At 39.2% G+C, this 21699-nt stretch overlaps 1 protein-coding gene across 7 annotated transcripts in view; it reads left to right on the top strand.

Annotated features, from left to right (window-relative positions):
- MSH3 (mutS homolog 3) overlaps positions 1-20089 on the top strand; it is a 183182-nt gene extending 163093 nt beyond the window's left edge. For all 7 annotated transcript variants that reach the window (XR_015168006.1, XR_015168007.1, XR_015168008.1 and 4 more), the window contains 4 exons: positions 3349-3535; positions 7273-7402; positions 16372-16543; positions 19368-20089. Coding sequence is in view for 4 of the 7 variants with exons in the window: in XM_086412793.1 (XP_086268919.1) it covers positions 3349-3535; positions 7273-7402; positions 16372-16543; positions 19368-19464 (586 nt within the window). In the remaining 3 variants the exon portion in view is untranslated. The remainder of the gene's footprint in view (positions 1-3348; positions 3536-7272; positions 7403-16371; positions 16544-19367) is intronic.
- Positions 20090-21699: the final 1610 nt, after the last annotated feature.

A 21699-nucleotide genomic window follows, 5' to 3' on the forward strand; every position in this document is an offset into this window, starting at 1 on the left:
AATTTTCCCAGCCTAAGGATCAAACCTGAGTCTGCTGCATTGGCAGGCGAATTCTTTACACTGAGCTACCTGGGATGCCATGTATGTATGTATGTGTGTGTGTATATATATATATAAAATAATATATACTTTTATTATGTCAAAAAATACCGATGCATACAAATAATCTTTGCCTCTATTTAGCAATTTTGATATTTAAGCTCCAGTTACTTTCTTTCAATATAAAGAATCTTTTTCCCCCCTGTTAATTGCAGTATTTCTCTCATGCTAGCATTTTCCTTTCACAAGGCCCAGAGATTGTGTTTTGAATGGACAGAGGCCCACCCATTTGCTATAATTTAGAAACATCTAGAATGTTATTTCAAAATATTAAGACTTCATAAAAACAAACCCTTGTTCAAATTTTCATGAAAGTGTTCTTGACTTTAGAAACTGATTCAAAAAAGTAGTAATTTCTTTTCTCCATTAATGCTTTATTAAGCTTTGTTGACCTATATAAGGGTTATAGACGAGGAGTGGGTAGGGGATTAGAAAGATTAGTGAGCCTCCACTCCTAAAAATATCAGAGTGATTTGTTTTTTCTTAATCACATATCTGTAACCTGTCTACTCAGAGCAAACTCTGAGATGAAACCTAAAGAGTGCGTTTCCCATTTTTCACTGCATATGAATACAAATACAGGCAGAATGATAACAATGACATATGTTCTGAAATTCCTTAAATCTCTAATATATTTTAACATTTGAAAAAATTCAGGATCATTGTCTTGTAGTATGTCTTGTAAATGCTTGTTGGAGTGATAGAAAATTAGAGACTTTTTGTTAAGGATGCTAAACCTTGCCTTGTTTTTAAGTTATTTTAGGCAGTTTACTGGGATATATACAACAGAGCAGGATAATAAGAAAGTAAAATGGTATTCAAAGGTCAAGGAGAAATTAGCATAGAAACATTAGATGAAGTCACAGTTGCTGTTTGCTATTATTTTAAGATGTTATTCAATTGTTTCCTAGTAACCAGGACTAAAAGGAAAATGTGTTTAGTGATAAAATTCTTTGTCTATCAGAATCTTACAAAGTTATTATATTGCTGAAGTTTATGGGAAAAATTAATTTCTTAAGAATCTCTTAAATTTCTTAGGAGAAGTTAACAGAAAATATTTTTATCAATGAACAAGTTGCCACAGTGACAAACACATACTTCCCCAGTGACCCCAGTGACTGTTTAATTGCCAGCATTTCTTCATTGTCTGCTGAGCAGCATTGCTACTTTATCATCAGGTGCTATGGAAAAATGGAATTGTGAAAGAAAATGCGTTGGCTGCTAATAATGCAGTGGCCTTCAGACTGTTCTACAGGGTGTTAATATTCCACAGAGCCCCCTCTAGGTGGGAAGGTGAGCCTCATAGTGCTGGGCTCTTGGCCACATCAGTGTTCCTTTTGTCTCGTCTGCAGAGTGAGTTTCTTTATAAGATTTCATGTGAACAAAGGATTTAACAGGTAAAAAGATATTTGAAAACCACTGGTCTTATAGAGTCGAGATCATTGTTTAATAAAAATACATCCAAGATCCACCCAAACCTGGCCCAACCTTCTTAAGGACAGAAACCCTGTAATACTGTGAGACATGCTGATACCATGGGATTTGGTTTCACGCGTTTTGATGCCATGCGGGCTTCCCAGGTGGCGCTAGTGGTAAAGAATCCACCTGCCAATGCAGGATGCAAGAGACGCAGGTTCGATCCCTGGGTCAGGAAGATCCTTTGGAATAGGAAGTGGCAAGCTGCTCTAGTATTTTTGCCTGGAAAGTTCCATGGACAGAGAGGCCTGGAAGGCTACAGTTCATGGGGTTGCAAAGAGTTGGACATGACTGAGCACGCACACACAGATGAATATATAAAGCCACCCACCTATCAGCCAAAGATATGTTCGTGTCATCAGTTCACAATCAGGAATAAAATAAAATATCGTTAAGTGAGGATCAAACATTAATATTCTGAAGAATTCAGTGTGGTTGCAGAGACAGGGAAGTTTAATCTTCTTGCTTTGTGGTAGGGAATGTATTGGTAAAGTGAACTTTGAAATTGAGGTAAATAACAGAATTTGAACTTTGATAAAGTAATGAGAATGCTCCTAAGTTAGCAACATTTCAGAAATTATGTTTTGTGGTTACCGATTTGAAAATAGATAAAATCAGCAGCACTTTGAGTAAACCCCTATCACCTCCATCAGAGATGTAATTAATTATAGTTTCTAAATGCCACTAGATCAGTTCTAAGGCTCCACCAGTCTTGCATGGGGGCGAATTACACTCTGTCTCCTGCCCACTGCAGGGTTCCAGTCACAGATTGATGAAGGCTCGGTTTCACCATGAGTTCCTCCAGAAATAAGAGATATATTATCCTCTCGTGGGTCACATGTGAACTGTTGTATAAAAGCTAAATTGCTGAAGGTATTTTGCTGAGAAAATATTAATAGTTACAGCATTTACAAAGCTGGCTAGTGGGTCAGAGTCAATTCTAGGTTTTGCTGCTGACTGAGTTGCCTGGAGTGCATATACCTAATTTCATCCCCGCACCCCAGTTTCTTTTGTGCATTTTCCGAAATGTGTTCTATAGACCATTATTGTCAGATCATTATTGTAGACCTTGAAACTCCAAGGGAAGTTTCAAGGGCCTGTGGTTAAATGAGTTTGAAATGCTGTGTGCTAGATATGCTGTAAGAAATGCATAATGTGTAGTAGAATATTAAAGGCTCTGAGAAGTCTTATAGGAAAGAACTCTTAAATCTTTTGAACCTGTTTCTTGACATCTCTAAAGCACTTCTATTCCATGAAGTCCACTTTAGAAACCTGTATTAGGTGTCTTAGGCTGTTAAACTTTTATACTTTTAGTTTGAATAAAAAATAGTTTTATCTTATTCAATGTGGTCCTTTAATTTGTAATATCAGTGTGGAATCTTAAGGAAACACTGGAAAAAGCCTTTGACTGTACAGTATACTATTACTCATGGATTTTAAACACAGCAACACAGACAAGTATTATTTTGCCCTGTAAATACCAAAACTTCTGTTTGAAATGACTAGTCAGAAAATGGCCTAGTCAGAGGTTCCCCTGCTTTTCAAGAGCTCGGTCCAATACATTGGATTCTCTCCAGAATGTTTCTATGAAGTGCCGTTTGATGTTAGACACAGTTTACATACAACATTTTTTTGGTTTGCTTAATGTAATTTCAGCTGTTATTGGCTCAAAGTACATAGACTCATGGAACTCTTTTATAATGATTGTTCAGAAAATAATGTCTGGCATCCTAATAATGAGGGAAAATCAAGATGTTGTCGTTTTGTTTATAGGATGGGGGCTGCAGATAACATATATAAAGGACAGAGTACATTTATGGAAGAACTGACTGACACGGCAGAAATAATAAGAAAAGCAACACCACAGTCTTTGGTTATCTTGGATGAATTGGGAAGGGGGACGAGCACCCATGATGGAATCGCCATTGCTTATGCTACACTTGAGCATTTCATTAGAGATGTAAGTATCTTGCGTACCTTTTTTGTATCCTGACCTCAGTTTCTAAATATTCAACACTATCTTTGTTATAGTTGATCCTATTCTTGCAATTGATCATTCAGATGCTATACGTGGAACTCAAGTAGATTGGCCCTAAATAATGTTTGAGTTCTTTAATGTGTCTTCCTTTATTTAGCTGAAGTGGAATAAACCTGGTCAGTAGGAGAAAGGCCTTCTTGGCAATATTTCCACCTAGAAACTGTATCTTACTATCCTTGACAAACTAAATTAAGATCAGAGACCATCTACCTTCAACCCAATTCTTGAGAAAGGAACCAAATAAAAGATAGTACCATTTTTGCCTTGTGAAATACTTTTTCTCAGCAGTATCCTAAAAGATCTCCATATAAGGCCTTTGAGCTGATCTTCTTGAGTCTCTGTTTTAGTAACCCCCCTCCTTCAGTGTGTGTCCTTTTTTTTTTCAGAGTTTGTTCCTAAGCATCTCAATGTACAATTTTACTTGTGTAAAACTTTCTATCCCTGTCACTTTCATCAAACTCTCCCCATTACATAGTTAATGATGATATATTTTGTTAAGACAAATATTTTCTTTAAAAAAAGAAATTCTGTATTTGCAAAAAGGTATAGCTCAGGAACTTTTCTTTAATCATTATAGGAACTATATATCATGGATTCAATAAAGTCCTATATCTACCTCCAAAACACATTTTTTTAACATTCAGTTAAGAATACTACTTAGCTGTAAAAAATGAAATTTTGCCATGTTAAGCATCGTAGATAGGCGTTATGCTAAGGGAAATAGGTCAGAGAAGGACAAATACCGTAGGATATCACTTTTTATGTAGAGTCAAAAAATACAGCACACTAGTGAATATAACAAAAGAGAAGCAGACTCGCAGATATAGAGAACAAACTGTTGGTTACCAGTGGGAGAGGGAACGGGGAGAGGCATTATAAGGTTAGGAGGAAAAAGGGATGTTACGGGATTATAAATCATGTGTGTGAAACTTTTGAAAATTGTAATGTGCTATAGAATTTAAAGAATTTTTCACTTAATAAAAAATTATTTAAGATACTCCTTTTTTTTGAGCCTTCAGGAGCAAATTATGACAGAGCTGAACTTGTCAACTTTGAATTTAATTGTATCTACTCTGTAGAAGTCTATCAGTTACTATGGCCACATAACACATTACCCCTAAACTTAGTGGCTTAAAACAACAATAATCATTCATGATCTCTTGGAGTGTCTGGAGGTGAGGAAACTGGGAGCAGCTTGGCTGGGTGGTTTTGGCTCAGGGCCTCTGCTGAGGTTGCAGTCTGGTTGTCGGCCAGGGCTGGAGGATCCTCTTACAGTGTGGCTCAGTCACATGGCTGGCAAGCTGGTGAGGCGATTGGCCAGGGCCCTCAGTTCCTTACCTCGTGGGCCTCTCCATGGGCTGCTTGAGCATCCTTACAGAGGGGCGTCTGGCTTCCCCCAGAGGGAGGCATTCCAAGAGGCCAAGGTTAGAAGCAACAGAGCATTTGATTTTGCCATCATGTTGTTGAGTACACAGGGCCAGCGCTCTTCAGTGTGGGAAGAGGGTCCTCCAGAGCATGAACAACGAGGAGTGAAGATCGCTAGGGCCACATTAGAGTCTGTCTGCCAGAAGCAGTTTGTCAAAATTCCAGAGAGTTATTTAAGAATCTTCAGGAACAAATTATGACAGAAGTGAATTTGTCACTTCTGTTTTCATTGCTTCTATAGCAGTTTTTGGATATTATAAATGTTGGTGAAGAAAGTCTTAGGTAAAATTTATCTTGGAGGAAAGTCATTGAAGAGGATTCTTCAGGAACAAGAGTTCTAACCTTTTTATGGTTGAAAATCTTTATTTTTCATGATGTCTATTGATCACTAGAATGGGGAAGAGAGGAGGAATTGGGAAGGCTCTGTGTTGCTGCATTAAGCTGAGTGTGGCCTTGATGAGGACAGTGGTGTAACCCAAACCCTTAGATCTTCCAGCTAGAAATGCCTTTCAGCTAAGGGAAGGGGCTCCAGGGAGCCAGCTGGTCCTAAGATGCTTCAGGGCAGATTTTAAGAGCAACTTGTCAAAGAAACCCTGCCTTAATAAGTTTATTTGTACTTGTTTTTAGACAGAAGACATATGTTCTGACTTTTAATAAGGCGGATGGCAGATGAATCAAAACGAGTTCTTTAATTCGATTACTCTTTTCTGCTAATTTTTAGACCAAGATTTGATGTTAACTTCCCCTAAGACAAGGATTTCTAGAATACATAGAATGTGTGCTTTGAAACAATGCTAATTAAGTAACTCACAAGTCCGTACTGATAGTGACAACACAAAAGTAAATTTTAAAATGGTGGGGGTAGGGTGGGAAGAAGGGAAAGCTCTACATTACAAAATGCCAGCTAATAAATAGAGAATGCTGTTTTTTAAATTGACGTTTATCAACTCTGACGATAATGACCGATTCTGGCAGTGATGATCAATAGATGGTAAGATTGTTGGAGAAAATGATAGTCACACAGTTTCAAAGTGTAACCCCACAAGTTATTTATTAATTAATTAAGAAGAAGAAAGGTGTCAGTACAGTGAAGAATGGGCACGCACTTAAACCAGATAATCAGATTTAGCATCCCCAATAATAGATCAGATTGACACCGTGTGCCTTTTGATGTGATATATTGGAAAGATTATGTCACCTACATGTATATGTAATATTCCTGGCATTAAATTTTGATCTGAATTTAATCAGGAGAAAACAATCAGGTGAATCCAAACTGAGAGAGATTATGCAAAACAACTATCTTGGATACTTCAAAAATTTTAAAGACATAAAAATCAAAAAAAAGAGAAGTCTGGAGAAGTCTTCTAAATTAATGGGTACTAAATAGACATGACCAGATGTACTACATGAGTCTTGATTTTTTTTTTAAATATAAAGAGGTTTCTAGGGACTTCCCTGGTGATCCAGTGGCTGAGACTTCCAATACAGGGGGCCTGGGTTCAATCCATGGTTCGGGAACTAGATTCCACATGCCGCAACTAAGACCCCGCATAGCCAAATAAATAAATATATTAAAAAAAAAAATTTCTAAAGAACATTATTGGGACAGTAAGAGAAATTCATAGACTACATAGTTAATAAACAGTGTCAGTGAAAGTGTTAGTCGCTTTAGTTGTGTCTGATTGTTTGCCACCCCGTGGACTGTAGCCCACCAGGCTCCTCTGTCCATGGAATTCTTCAGGCAAGAACATTGGAGTGGGTTGCCATTTCCTTCTCCAGGGGATCTTTCCAACACAGGGATTGAACCTGGGTCTCCTACATTACAGGCAGATTCTTTACCCTTTGAGCCACCCGGGAAGCCCAAATAGTGATGTATCAATGTTAAATTTCTTGAGCATAATAACTTTATTTTGGTTATGGAGGAGAATGTTTTTATTCTCAGAAGATAGAATCTTAAGTATTTAAGGATAAAGTTTCATGATGTCTGCAGTTCTTAAGTGGTTCAGGAAAAAAACTATGTGTGTTCATGTGAGTGTGTGTAGAGGAGGGAGGAAGGAAGAAAGGGGAAATACAGCAAAATACTAACAAATGGCTGTCTAGATAAAGAATATATGAATGTTCATTGTACTTTTCTTGCAGCTTTTATGAAGGTTTGAAATTTTTCAAAATAAAGTTGGAGAAAATTTTAAATTTAAAAATAAAATAACTTTCATTATGTCTCACTGCTTTAGGTGAAATCCTTAACCCTGTTTGTTACCCATTATCCACCAGTTTGTGAACTGGAAAAAAGTTACTCACAGCAGGTGGGGAATTATCACATGGGATTTTTGGTTAACGAGGATGAAAGCAAACAGGATGCAGGTATGAATTGTTCTTGCCGTAAGTACAACTATCATTCTGTTGGCTTTTGTGACGAATAACCCAAAGTTCATAGGAGTATGAACTTACTGCTTATTAATAATAAAACTATGAATGTCGATTGTAATTGACATTTGTCCAACATCATTTTCTCTAAGCTTTGGGTCAAACAGAGTTTGCATTTCTCCTCGCCATCTCTGAGTCCTTCTCTAGCCCTCTTTATCTCATTTTTCTTTAAGAAGAAGGTGGGATGAGGGGGGAACATTTAGATTTTACTCCTAGGTCCATCTTAGGAAAGATGCCTTAACAGTCAACTATATTAGTCATCTTTGAAAAATACTCAATATATTTCCCAAAGTATGATTTAACATGAATTACTTACTAAGAGCAATATTCTATACTTGCTGTTCAGTCGCTCAGTTGTGTCTGACTCTTTATGACCCCATGAACTGCAGCACACAAGGCTTCCCTGTCCTTCACCATCTCCTGGAGTTTGTTCAAACTTGTGTCCATTGAGTCGATGATGCCATCCAACCATCTCACCCTCTTTTGCCCCCTTCTCCTCTTGTCCTCAATCTTTCTCAGCATCAGGGTCTTTTCTAGTGAGTGGGCTCTTCACATCATGTGGCCAAAGTATTGGAGCTTCAGCTTCAGTATCAGTCCTTCCAATGAGTATTCAGGGTTGGTTTCCTTTAGGATTGACTAGTTTGATCTCGTTGCAGTCCAAGGGACTCTCAAGAGTCTTTTGCAGCACCATAGTTTGAAAGCATCAATTCTTCGGCACTCAGTCTTCTTTATAGTCCAACTCTCTCATCCATGAGTAACTGCTGGAAAAATCATAGCTATGACTATACGGACCTTTGTCGGCAAAGTGATGTCTCTAGTATTCTATACTGGACATATGTTTTATCTGAATTTGACAAGGAAAGTGAATCTCAGGTAAATTGGATCCCCCATGTCAGGCACCTGGGTGGGAGCTGAGTTGAACCTAGAATCCATGTCTTCTGCCTGCAGGTTCTTTTCATCTCTGTTAGAACTGCTATGTGAGAGTTACAATATTTTTTTCTTAGCCTTCCACTTACTACTCATGTCACAGAAATGAAACATTTCATGAAAAAAGAATGTCATTAGCCAATAAAAAAATTCAAGTGCTGTTAGTAATGTAGTAGATTTTAGCATTTTTCCCCATGCTCAGTAGTAATTTTTTTAAGCCACCAGCCTGTGGGCCAGTGATGGTTTACACAGTTGGTGTGCTACAATGGAAAATCCATTATCCAAGATACTTCATAGTCCAGATTTTATTTTGGAAAAGTAATAAGTAAGGATGGACCTGAAAAAGAAATCAAGCAACTGGCCCAAATAAAACAAAGCAGTGGACCTGAGATAAATACAATGTTAGGCAATCCTTGCCTTTCGCCACCATGCGATCTTGAAAAACACACCATAAATTCTCTCATGGAAACAGTTTCACATCTATTCATCTGCATCCAAAGTGACCAGAGGAGCTCATAAGCCAAAACTCCATGGGATAAACAAAACAGATTTCACCAACAGGGGAGGGAGAGTCAGTGGTAAGCGTTTGATGTGAACTAACTGCTAACCCAGACCCTTATATTTTAAGTGTTTTGACTTTTTATTTTATTGATTTAAATTTTTATTCATGAACAGAATTTTAGAAAAACTAAATGATGCTAAAGACAGGTGCTAACAGCAGTGGTCCCCTCTTCCATGCTTTTCCTACACGGCCCCTCCTCCCTCCAGTCCCAAGGCAGCTGTTTTTGGTTCTTTCATCCGTCCGTTTCTTCCCTGGGTCTAAATACTGTGCTTATTTTCCTATCTCTTGGTTCACCAGCCTGACAGTATTACTGACTGCTTGTGTTAAATGAGGGTCTTCAGTCCTCCCTTCCTCTTTCCTCCTAGTGTAATGGTTTCACATTTTTCCTATTTCATTCGAATTCATTGTTTCACTGTTACTGCCATTAGGTATTGCTTACTCCTGAGGCACATAAGGAGACAAGTATGTTTTCTTTCTTTTACACCTTTTTTCTCCAAGGTCATAATTAATTGTTTTTATTCTTTCATTTCATTGTTTTGAGTCTCTTGTTGATTCTATCCTCTAGTAACTGTAAAACGCCTCTCTAGACAGTTTTCACATGATTGCACCTGTTGATTACAGGTTTCCTTACTGCAGTCATTCCTCCTGGAGTCCTATGTCCTCCTGCTCATCTGAACTGGTTTCTCCCTAGACCTCAGCTGTTGTCCCGAGACCTGCCTTGGTGTCATTCTGGGATGTCTCTTAACCTGTCTTCTGTTTGTTTACTTGCAAGTAACAGAATGCTTGGACTCACTCTGGCTCAGACAATGAGGATAAATACAATCTTGTATTATGGGAACCTCAGGAAGGGTGGGCTTCAGCTTCTCTTCTTTGCAATTCTCCAGGCTTTGCCTTCCTGCTCTGCTAATTTCATCATCACACTAGTAGCAAGATGGCTGCAGTTCTTTTGTGCATCACATCCAGAACTGATAATGTCCGAAGGAAGAAAAAGGACCAGCATTTCCTGTGAGTCTTTCTTAGGAGCAGGAGAACTTTTCTTAGATGCCGACTAGGATCTCATCAGTGTCCTGTCTTATTTTCAGAATTGATTCACATGCTCATTCTTTTTTTTTTTTTTTAATTAATTTTTATTGGAATATGGTGGCTCAGTGATAAAGAATCCACCTGCAATGCAGGAAATGCAGGAGATGCAGGTTCCATCCCTGGGTCTGGAAGATCTCCTACAGGAGGAAATGGCAACCTACTCCAGTATTCTTGCCTGGAGAAATCCCATGGACGTGGGAAATCCTCTGTCCATGGGAAATCCCATGGGCAGAGGAGCCTGGTGGGCTACAGTCCATGGGCTCACAAAAAAGTTGGACACAAGGACTTAGTGACTAAACAACAACAGTAGTTGCTTTTACAATGTTGTGTTAGTTTTTGTTGTACAGCAAAATGAATCAGTGCACATGCTTATTCTTAAACCACTTTCTAGAAATGAGAATGACAAGGATAACTTTGAATAGCCTAGACTAATTTGAATCAACATTTGGAAGTAGACATAAGGACACTATCCCCTGGGTTAAATGGTCAGGGAATTAGTTCAGTTCAATCGCTCAGTCGTGTCTGACCCTTTGCGATCCCATGGACTGCAGCACGCCAGGCCTCCTTGTCCGTCACCAACTCCCAGAGTTTATTCAAACTCATGTCTATCGATTTGGTGATGCCATCCAGCCATCTCATCCTCTGTCGTCCCCTTCTCCTCCCGCCTTCAATCTTTCCCAGCATCAAGGTCTTTTCCAGTGAGGCAGCTCTTCATATCACCTGGCCAAAGTATTGGAGTTTCAGCTTCACCATCAGTCCTTCCAATGAATATTCAGGACTGATTTCTTTTAGGATGGACTGGTTAGATCTCCTTGCAGTCCAAGGGACTCTCAAGAGTCTTCTCCAACACCACAGTTCAAAAGCATCAATTCTTTGGTGCTCAGTTTTCTTTATAGTCCAACTCTCACATCCATACATGACTACTGGAAAAACCAAAGCTTTGATTAAATGGACCTTTGCTGTTAATGTCTCTGCTTTTTAATATGCTGTCTAGATTGGTCATAACTTTTCTTCCCAGGAGCAAGCGTCTTTTAATTTCATGGCTACAATCACCATCTTTAGTGATTTGGAGCCCAGAGAAATAAGGTCTGCTACTGTTCCACTGTTTCCCCATCTATTTGCCATGAAGTGATGGGACCACATGCCATGATCTTAGTTTTCTGAATGTTGAGTTTTAAGCCAAATTTTTCACTCTTCTCTTTCACTTTCATCAAGAGGTTCTTTAGTTCTTCTTCATTTTCTGCTGTAAGTTTGGTGTCACCTGCATATCTGAGGTTATTGATATTTCTCCCAACAATATTGATTCCAGCTTGTGCTTCAACCAGTCCAGTCTTTCTCAGGGAATTAATCCCTTTATAAATAAGTGTTTTCTTAGAACTGTAATAGATTTTGGAGAAGCTGCTAATAATATTAATTAAAGGAGATAAAATTTTTAAGACTCTGCATGAATGAAAATGTCTCCATTATACCTTCACACTGGATTTATAATTTAGCTAGGGCTAGAATTTTAGGTTGAGAATTATTTTCTCTCAAAAACTTGAAGCATTGCTCCATTGCCTGCTCACATCCAGTATTAACCCTGGCTGTATCTAGGCTTCATCCTTTGCCTCTGACCTAATCCCTCTTCTGTCTAAATTCGAGGCTATTGGTCATCAGTAAATCCCCCAAAGGCCTTTAGGGTGCCAAGACTCTGTGCTTATCTCTTTCCCTTGGGGTGGGATAAATCAGTGGACCAGCAGTGACAGACCTGCGTTGTAGTGTCTTCCAGACCTTGGACAAGTCACCTAAATCTCATCCGTGTCTAATAAATTTTAGGGATCTCTCCCGAAAGTGACTGCAGAAACTATTTGATCAGCACACATCTGTTTAATAACTGCCTAGAGAAGTTTTGCTTTAAGACAGTTGTGCTAAATTTCCCTGTAACAAGGAGAAACTTGAATGATTGCTTTCACTGACTCTAAGCAGTGTCGGATAAGTTTTTCAATAATATCTGTTTAAGAAATGATCATTGGAGAAGGAAATGGCAACCCACTCCAGTATTCTTGCTTGGAGAATTCCACGGACAAAGGAGTCTGGTGGGCTACAGTCCATGGGGTCGCAAAGAGTCGGACACGACTGAGCGACTAACACACACACACACACACACACACACACACACATACAAGAAATGATCATAGCTTATAAGGAGAGTCCTCATGATGAGCTTTTATTTGAGGCTGTAAAGACATGAGTTGTTTTTACCATCTGCTCTCTGACCTGGCTCTTTCTGCCTCCACATTTCCATCTTACACACAGACACACACATATGCACTCCCTGTCCTCTCTTTCTCTGTTCCTCCTCCCACTTCTTACCTCTCCTTCCCATGGAAGAGTGGTGAAAGATAGTCTTAAGGTAGAACCTAACTTAATACAGCTCCTTCAGGTGATTATGGAAGAGTGGTCACATTATTTACCTTGATGCTGCTCTAAGAACTACCATCCATGCTGTGTGCTAAAGTCACTTCAGTCATGTCCAACTCTTTGTGACCCCATGGACTGTAGCCCGCCAGGCTCCTCTGTCCATGGGATTCTCCGGGCAAGAACACTGGAGTGGGTTGCCATTTCCTTCTCCAGGGGATCTTCCCATCGGGGGTCAAACCTACGTCTCTTATGTCTCTTGCATTGGCAGGCAGGTTCTTTACCGCTAGTGCCACCAAGAACTACCATAATCATTACTAAAGTAGAGACTACATATGATGACAAATTCAGCAGTTGTTTGTCCTGAGATGTGTTAATGAGTCTTTTGGGGCAACAGATATAATTTAGCTATATTTTATAGCTGTATTTAAGAAGCATCTTTAGCTAGCTATATTATATATACTACATATTATACATATTATATGTATATAAAGCAAAAAAAGAAAAAAGCTGTCAGCAAAGCAATGTTTAAATGAGGGGAGTTTGTGGAATTCAGCAGGCTTTCAGTAAAGGATGGATGGATGGATGAATGAATGGATGGATAATGAATGGACAGATGGACTGACAGATGAATTAATCTCATTTTTAGAAAGGTCATTTTCAATTCTGGATTATAGAGGTGAGGCTGGAGGTGAAAACATCAGTTAGGACTAGCCTAGTTGAAGTGATAAAATCTGTGTTTGTCTTAAAAATGAAGAGAGCTAACTTTTTTGATACCCCACTGCTGTTCATTTCGCTTTGGGTCTTGTGAGCAATTGAAGGGTAACAAAAAACTATCCAGGTTGGCAGGCACTGGTTTCTGCATGCTTCCTTCCTAGTCTTTTCCCACCCACTTCGTCACCTGTTCTTTGTGTTCCTTTAGTTTTCTTTGGAGGTAAAGGATATTCTTAGTGCTTTGCAATGTGAGTTTTAGTCTATGTATTCTGAGAGTGTCAGCATTCTTTTCACCTCCCACCTCTAGCACCTACCCTTAGAAAGATATTATTTGTCTGTTGCTGAATTCTTAGAGGAGATTAAAGACATTTCCATTATCCTTTTTTCTCTGTTGTGTTCAGTCTTTGGGCTTTTTAGCTTGTAGCTGATAAGAGTAAAGCTTACATATTTATCAAATGAAATAATGTTATGAGAAAAGCTCCTGATAAACTTATAATAAGTATACCAGGGTCTCAGAAGTCACCGTGAATCTGGTCATCTTGGCCATTTTTGCAGTAGAGTGCAATTATGTTGAAGTTTATAATAAAAGCTGCATAATCCTGAATTGCTTTAGATTTATCAAAGATTAAACTGTATGCAGCTGTTGGGGAGGAAGAATTTGTTCTTGGTTCTTTGGGTGATCTGATAACCAAATTAACATAAAGCAGATTAACTGGAGAAAAGCAAATTTAATTATGTACCTACAGGGGCCCCAGAAGAATATGAGGGCCAGTGAGGCAGTTGAGGCTTCTCTACCATCCAGAGCTAAGGAATGGGATAGGAGAAGGAGCTTCAAAGAGGAGGAGGGTAATTGACGGGAAAATGGGAAAAACAGATATTTGGTAATTAGGTTGTTTGTCTTGCCATATGCATAGGTCATTCTGATAAAAGTTCTCTCTGGTAATTGTCTCCGAGCCAGCACCCCTCTGCCCATCTAAATTCTTTTAGGCCATTGAAGGGGGAGATAGGTCTTCCTGAGCCTTTTGGACCTTCACTATCTTCAACTCAAGAGAGTCTGCATGCCAAAGTGGCACATTTTGTTCTGAATACCTTTGCAGCATTGTCTTTGTATTACTGTACTTCAGTTCAGTTCAGTTGCTCAGTCGTGTCCGACTCTTTGTGACCCCATGGACTGCAGCACGCCAGGCCTCCCTGTCCATCACCAACTCCTGGAGTTTACTCAAACTCATGTCCATTGAGTTGGTGATGCCATCCAACCATCTCATCCTCTGTTGTCCCCTTCTCCTCCTGCCCTCAATCTTTCCCAGCATCAGAGTCTTTTCCAATGAGTCAGCCCTTCGCATCAGGTGGCCAAAGTATTGGAGTTTCAGCTTCAACATCAGTCCTTCCAGTGAACACTGTACTTCATGATATCCCAATTCTTTAAAAGTTTTAGCTTCAAGCATATGTATTAGGTGGTAGACTGGTGCCCTAAGAAACAGATTCTGAAATTCAAGTGTCCGAGTTTTATTGAGGAATGCTTTCACCATCAACACCCGAGCAGGACTAGGCAGTTCTGGGCTGCATTACAGTTGTAAGACTTCAGCCAACCCTGCAGAGAGCCCGGTCAGGGGTTGGTCCTTCAGAGTCACCTCAGCTTGAGGCGAGAAAGCCAGACTTTTATGCCTTTTATTATCTTATTGTTCCATAACAAATTTCCCGTAAAACATAGCAGCTTAGCACAGCAACTGTTTATTACCTCATAATTCCTGTCAGTCACGAACCCAAGCTGAACACCTCACAGTCTCTCTCACAGGCTTCATCCAAATATTGGCCAGGTAGCAGTCACTTCAAGGCCTGACTGGGACAGCCCACTTCCCAGCCCTCTCACATGCTGTTGGCATACCTCAGAATATCCACTTCCAAGATCATTCACACAGCTGTTGGTTGGCCTCCAGACCCTCACTAACTTGTTGACCAGAGACATCGGTTTCTTCCCATGTGGACCTCTCCATAGGGCAGCCCACAGTATGGCCACTGGCTCCCTTTAGAGCAAACAGGGAAGAAAGTGAGAGTGCCCGAGACAGGCCACAGTCTCCTGCAATCTAATCTCAGAAGTGACGTACCATAATCTTTGTCGTATTCTATTCATTAGAAGCAAGTCCCTTGGTTCAGCTCACAGTCAGAGAGGGAGAATGACTCAAGGACATGGACACCAGGAGGCAGGGGATCTTTGGTGGCCACCTTCGAAGCTGCCTATCAACCCCTGTAGCAGCCAGTCCACTGGATGCAGGCTGCCCACGATGGGAGGTGACCTTGGGCGAAACAGCTTTCTTCAGCTGCGGAAGTTCCCAAAGAGAGCACACAGCTGAGGGTTGCTCTGATAGTTGGGGCAGTCCGAATGGGATTTGGATGGTACCAAACAGCATCCACGGGCTTTCCAGGTGGCACTAGTGGTAAAGAACCCTCTTGCCAATGCAAGAGACCAGGGGTTCGATCCCTGGAGGAAGGCATGGCAACCCACTCCAGTATTCCTGCCTGGAGAATCCCAAGGACAGAGGAGCCTGTGGGCTACAGTCCATAGGGCTGCACAGAGTTGGATATAACTGAAGCAATTTAGCATGCACACATGTGAACAGTATCAACTTTAATATGCATAACTCTTTTTTAACTAGGATATTTAATAAGCCAGAATTTCTCAGTCTTGATATTTAAACTATGCAACATGTATTATTTCCTTATCTGTTTTTGTGGCTTTGTTTCTTGCACTCTTGGAAACATCCCTTATATATGTTACTTTACAGATTATATTACATACAAGACTGGTGAATACATTCTTTCACTGGAAAACACTTAAAAAAAAAAACTGTTTTTAAAGGAGAAATTATATTGTACCATGTATCAGAATCATTCTCTTTTGGGTATAGAAATTCATTTGAAAATTTTCAGCAAGCAGCATACAACTAAATATTTCTTAACTTACAATGAATAATTGTTAAAAAGCATTTTAACTAAGCTAAAAGATAGTCCTAAATGCAAAAGCATTTTCAAAACAGTATTTACCCTTTTTCTAGATATGTAAAGAAGGTAACAGGCGATTAGGAATAATGGATTTCTTTTTCAGATTACAAATTTTAATTGAATAAAGTTATACAGATTTCTATTTTGTCTTTAATCTAATTTCTTTCAATTTTCAAGTGTGGTTTTCTTTATCTCTCTCTTTCTTTTAACTTTATTTTTTTAGGTGAAGAAGACCAGGTCCCTGATTCTGTCATATTTCTTTATCAAATAACCAGAGGAATTGCAGCAAGGAGTTATGGACTCAATGTGGCTAAACTAGCAGATGTTCCTGGAGAAATTTTAAAGAAAGCAGCTAGCAAGTCCAAGGAGCTGGAAGGATTAGTAAATATGAAAAGGTCAGAATGATTGTGTTGCATTTTTGATTTATAATGAACTCTTCCAAGTTGTCCCAGGAAGAGGATTGTCCTGTAAATGAACATCAGATCTTCCTTCAAGCACCTCTTCAAATATTCTGAAACATTCAATTATGATAAAATGAAAATGGTTCTTCCCAAAGCCCATGTGAATTCATTTAGGCCTCTCTAGTCAGATCTTTATCTGTTAAGTTGCTAAGTTGGTTTTCCGATCATTTTTCTAAAGAATTAACTCCTTTGTGTATACCAACACATTGGTTGCTTAAAATATTCATTTATGAAGAATATTACTAATGGAAACCTCGATATATAAATAATATTTACAGTATTTCTTTTATACTCTTTTATGCTCATTCAGATATGCAGCAGTTGCATTCAGAAGTGAAGAATTCTGTCAGAACGTGAATGAAAATAATAGTCCTGGGTTAACCAAAAAGTTCTTTAGGTTTTTACGTAACATCTTACAGAAATGCCTGAATGAACTTTTTGGTAAAATCAGTATCACAGAGCTAGGTGATTAGAGTCGGTATCTGTGCATGTCACTTACTTTGTGGATTTGTTTGTGACAGATTTTTTATTCTAAACAAACTTCTCCACCACCTAGAATGCTTTATGTGAATGCACTTTTACCCTGGACATCCAGTGAGTATGTAGTCAGTATATAAACTGATCGTCATACAAACCTGAAACATACTTTGGAAGGAAGATATTCCTAGGAAAATACCCTATTAATAAATAATAAATTGCAGCCTTTTGTTTCCCAAATATCAGATTATATTTTAAAAAAGCATAAACTCCTCGCCCACCTCCTACCCCACCCTGCTCTGCCTGAAGAGTCTAATTGACCTGCGGCAGGGTATTGTTGCTCTGGTCCATGACCATGTGATCTGGAGCGAATAGGCTGTAAGTCAGATAGAACATCCTGGCTGGCCATTATGCCGTAGGAATATTTTTTAGTTCTGGGAATTATTACCAATTTAAATATTGAACTATGAACACCTGATATTTTAGTTAAAGAGACAGTTGCCAGCTTGTATACTGACAGTCCTGCAAGCAGCTTCTCCTCCTCTTCTTTCTTCCTCTGTGTTTCTGCCTCACACTCCTAACCTTGCCATGGTAACCGGTGGTGGGCTAGGTCCAAAGTGCTGGAATACTGCAGCACTTTGTCGTCCGGTGGCATTCTCTTCTGGATCCTTTCCACAACACCAGATTAGAAACAAATGATTCAATCAGTGACGGGCTACTTCCAGTTACTTGTTACAAAATAGATTCACATAAAATTTTTCTAGAGGGAAAAGTGATCATCTATGAGATTTTAAAAGTAAGCTTAGCCCTTAGTTCTGCTCAAAATCCACAGACAACTTTAATCCTCTCTTGTTGTCTTCTTATTTTTCTTTTTTCATAAAGAAACTGGAATTAAACTTTACTATAAAAGATGCAAGATGGCAGTAAGATATGAAAGTTCTTGTAGGCTATAAAGCAAGAGCAGTAAAATTCACAGGTTATTTATAAGTATTTTAACTCCTCCGAAAGACAACTACTGCATATTAACGCATATATATGGAATTCAGAAAGATGGTACCAAGGATCCTACATGCAGGGCAGCAAAGGAGACACAGATGTAAAGAACAGACTTTTGGACTGAGTGGGAGAAGGCGAGGGAGAGATCATTTGAGAGAACACCATTGAAACATGTACATACCATATGTAAAATGGAGGACAAAGTGCAAATTTGATGCATGAAGCAGAGTACCCAAGCTAGTGCTCTGGGACAACCCAGAGGGATAGGGCTGATTCATGTTGATATATAGTTGAAACCATCACAATATTGTAAAGTAATTATTCTCCAATTAAATTAATTAAAAAATAAGAAGGGAAAAAATATTTTAGCTCTTCCAATTAGCATATAATATTTTAAAATCTAGAAAGTTAGCTTAATAAGACAGAATGGTAGGAAAAGGCTGCATTGGCATGATATCTGATGATTTATCAGGACAAACTGTATTTGTTGTTTTTCCTTTTCACTAAAAGTGGTTATCCCATTGATTTCATTGGTCACAGAACCCAAACTGAATCTGGTGCATCCTTATGAGTTTGTTAATAGCTAATATTTATTGAGTGCTTGCTATGGATACCAGCAAGTTTAGGTAGTCAGTCCTTTGCAGCAGCCTAGACACTGTAGCCAGGTACTGTTCTTATTGCTTTACATGCATTAATTCACGTAACCCTTATGATAACCTTGTGAAATAGATACTGTTGTCATCCTGTGTTGTAGTTGGGAAAAATGAGGGTAGGAGACTGACCGGGAAACCAGGGTCACCCAGCTAGTTGGCGGTAGAGCCATGATTGGAACTCACATTCCCTCTGCAGACCCTAAATATTGGGTTGGTCAAAAAGTTCATTCAGGTTTTCCCATAAGATGTTAATATTTAACTGGATTGCATTTTTGCAGAAAGAAAAGTAGGTCTGTGTTATGTTGGCATTTTACTTTTCCAATAGCCTGCGTTATTTTATTAAGTCAATTTCACTTTTCATCCTGTGAGCACACACAGCCTCCAGCTGAGTTAGAAGAGGGAGGAAGCTGTGCCATCCCCTCCCTGGAGCTGATCAGCAACCTTGGTCTCTTGATTAAAGCAGCCGCCCTGAGAACTTCTTTCACCAAAAGGCTGATGCTCCCCACCATAGCCTCCTAACCATACAGCTTGCCTGCTATTCTAATATCACAGACTTTTCATAGTTTTGATGGGATGGACTGGCCCCTAACAATTCCATTTATAAAAGAAATGGTATTTTATTTTCTGTCCAGGAAAAAGCTGAAGTGTTTTACCAAGCTATGGACGGTAAATGATGCAAAAGACTTGCAAAAGTGGACCGAAGAAGAAATTACAGACGTCTCTTTGTGATGAAAATGAAGGCTACGTTTTGGAACCAAAAAATAGAGAATTAAAAATACCAACTGTGTGAAAACAACTCTCCAGTAACAGCCCATCTTTGTGTGATGTGAGCATAAAGCCTGACTGTGGCATATTCCTATCAGAAACAGGGAGGCCTTTTGTGTAGGTTCCTGCTATCCTGATTTTTAAAAGTATAAACACTTTTGAATATTAAGATTCCTATCGTGTCATTAGAAAACCTCATGGACAGTAAGATTCAAATAAAAAGCTTCTAAGTAAAATCTGAAGTAGACTGTATAGTTCATGAAGTTTTAGAGGCTGATATAAAAAGTAAAGCATGATTTTATTTGTTTCAGTTCAGATAATTTGCAGCTGGGTGAAATGTCTGGCAGGAATATACCTTTTATTCGAACTGAAATAATTTTATGATACCACCAGTTTATTCACTGTGAGCATAAGAATTTTTGAAAAGAAATAGAATTGTCAGGCTGTTTAGAAACTAGAGTGCAGAAATAACAAGGTCATGAAATTTGAGAAGTTAAATAGTGTCATAGTCTTAAGCAATTTGGAGATTGTTGGATGAAATTATTTGTCATTCATTTCAGTAATAAACATTGATGAATACTTGGTATAATTTATGATCTTTTTCCTATTGAATTTGGGGTTTAGTTATGGAACCAAGGTTGCTGTTTTTTCCATGTGCACAGAACTGAGCTTTCTCACTTTGGACCTTTCTACTATCTGATACAGCAAATGCCTTATAGCTTTGTTGATTCATAAAAGCACTCCCTCCCTGCAAGGTTAGGGTAACACATGATCATCTATGTCCCTGAGCTTTCTATAGCACTTGAAACCTGGCTTCTCATATGCTTTTTGTTTCTTGCACAAAGCTTCTCTATCCTACTTCCCACTCAGTTTTCATTCTTACTCAGTGAAATGCCTTCCACACATTTGATGGTCATATTTCTAATTTCTTCTTTAGGTTATTTCGTAACAGTGTCCTTAACAGTGAGCCATGAAGACAGTCAGTTGAGTCTCTCCAAGTTGATGAATAGTGGTTGGTTGCTACACTTAAAAAAAAAAAAAATTATTTATTTATTTGTGTCAGGTCTTAGTATTTGGCATGTGGGATCGAATTCCCTAACCAGTTCAAACCCAGACCCTTGCATTGGGAGCAGGGAGTCTTAGCCGCTAGATCACCATTACACTTTTGAGTCACTTACACTCTAGCCCTTTATAGAGTTAGAATAGGATGTGGTTTGATTCCTCCATCCTTGCATTATATGCTTCATTAACATATAATGAAATTCTCAAAAATATCTCAAAATAGAGTTAGTTGGGATTTACTCTTTAAATTTTAAATAGCAGCACTTTTTAAACAATGTTTCAATATACTCAGTAAGACTGTCAATGTTTTATGTTAACAGAGGTAGTGCTGTATAGGCAGGTCAGCAGAAAAAGGAGATGAATTCAGGAATGTCACACCCATGGCTGGGGAGCTGCAGGGACCAGCAGTCACTGCTCATGTCCAGGTGGACACTCCGGGCCATCTCTGGCTTGCCCAGGTCAGTGTCAGCATTCAAGCAGGTGAGGGTTTCAGGAATAGTATGTCCAGGCAGTGACAGACCCCAGAGTCTGGCAAGTGACAATGCGGAACGTTGCAAGGTAGATTCCCTAACATAAAGCAGGATATCAGCTAGTCAGTTTGAGGGAGGACAGGCCTGCCTCCAAGTTTAAAAGAAGTGTGCCAAACACGCTTTCTAAGTGAGACTCCTTCCCAGCCAGGGCACTGAGGTGTTGAAGGGAAAGTTGTGTCAGAGTCCTAGTTATGATGGTTGTCCCCATGTTGTGGAGGTTGGCAGTAAAGATGATTGATTAGGTACATAATCCAGGTATCAAATTTAAGGAGGGCTGCAGTTGTAACATTAGATATAATGTATTTGAGATCCTGAGTTGATTTCCTTTAGTTATATACCTGGAAGTGGGACTGCAGGATCATACGATAGTTCTAGTTTTTATTTCTTAAGCACCCTCCATACTGTTGTCCATAATGGCTGTACCAGTTTATAGTCCCACCAACAGGGTATAGTTCAGTTCAGTTGCTCAGTCATGTCCAACTCTTTGCGACCCCATGAACCACAGCACACCAGGCCTCCCTGTCCATCACCAACTCCCAGAGTCTACCCAAACCCATGTCCATTGAGTCGGTGATGCCATCCAACCATCTCATCCTCTGTCGTCTCC

This window comes from Bos grunniens, chromosome 7 (genome assembly GCF_055505025.1).
Source record: "Bos grunniens cultivar Pamir isolate PY7600 chromosome 7, Bosgru_T2T1.0, whole genome shotgun sequence".
NCBI lineage: Eukaryota > Metazoa > Chordata > Mammalia > Artiodactyla > Bovidae > Bos > Bos grunniens.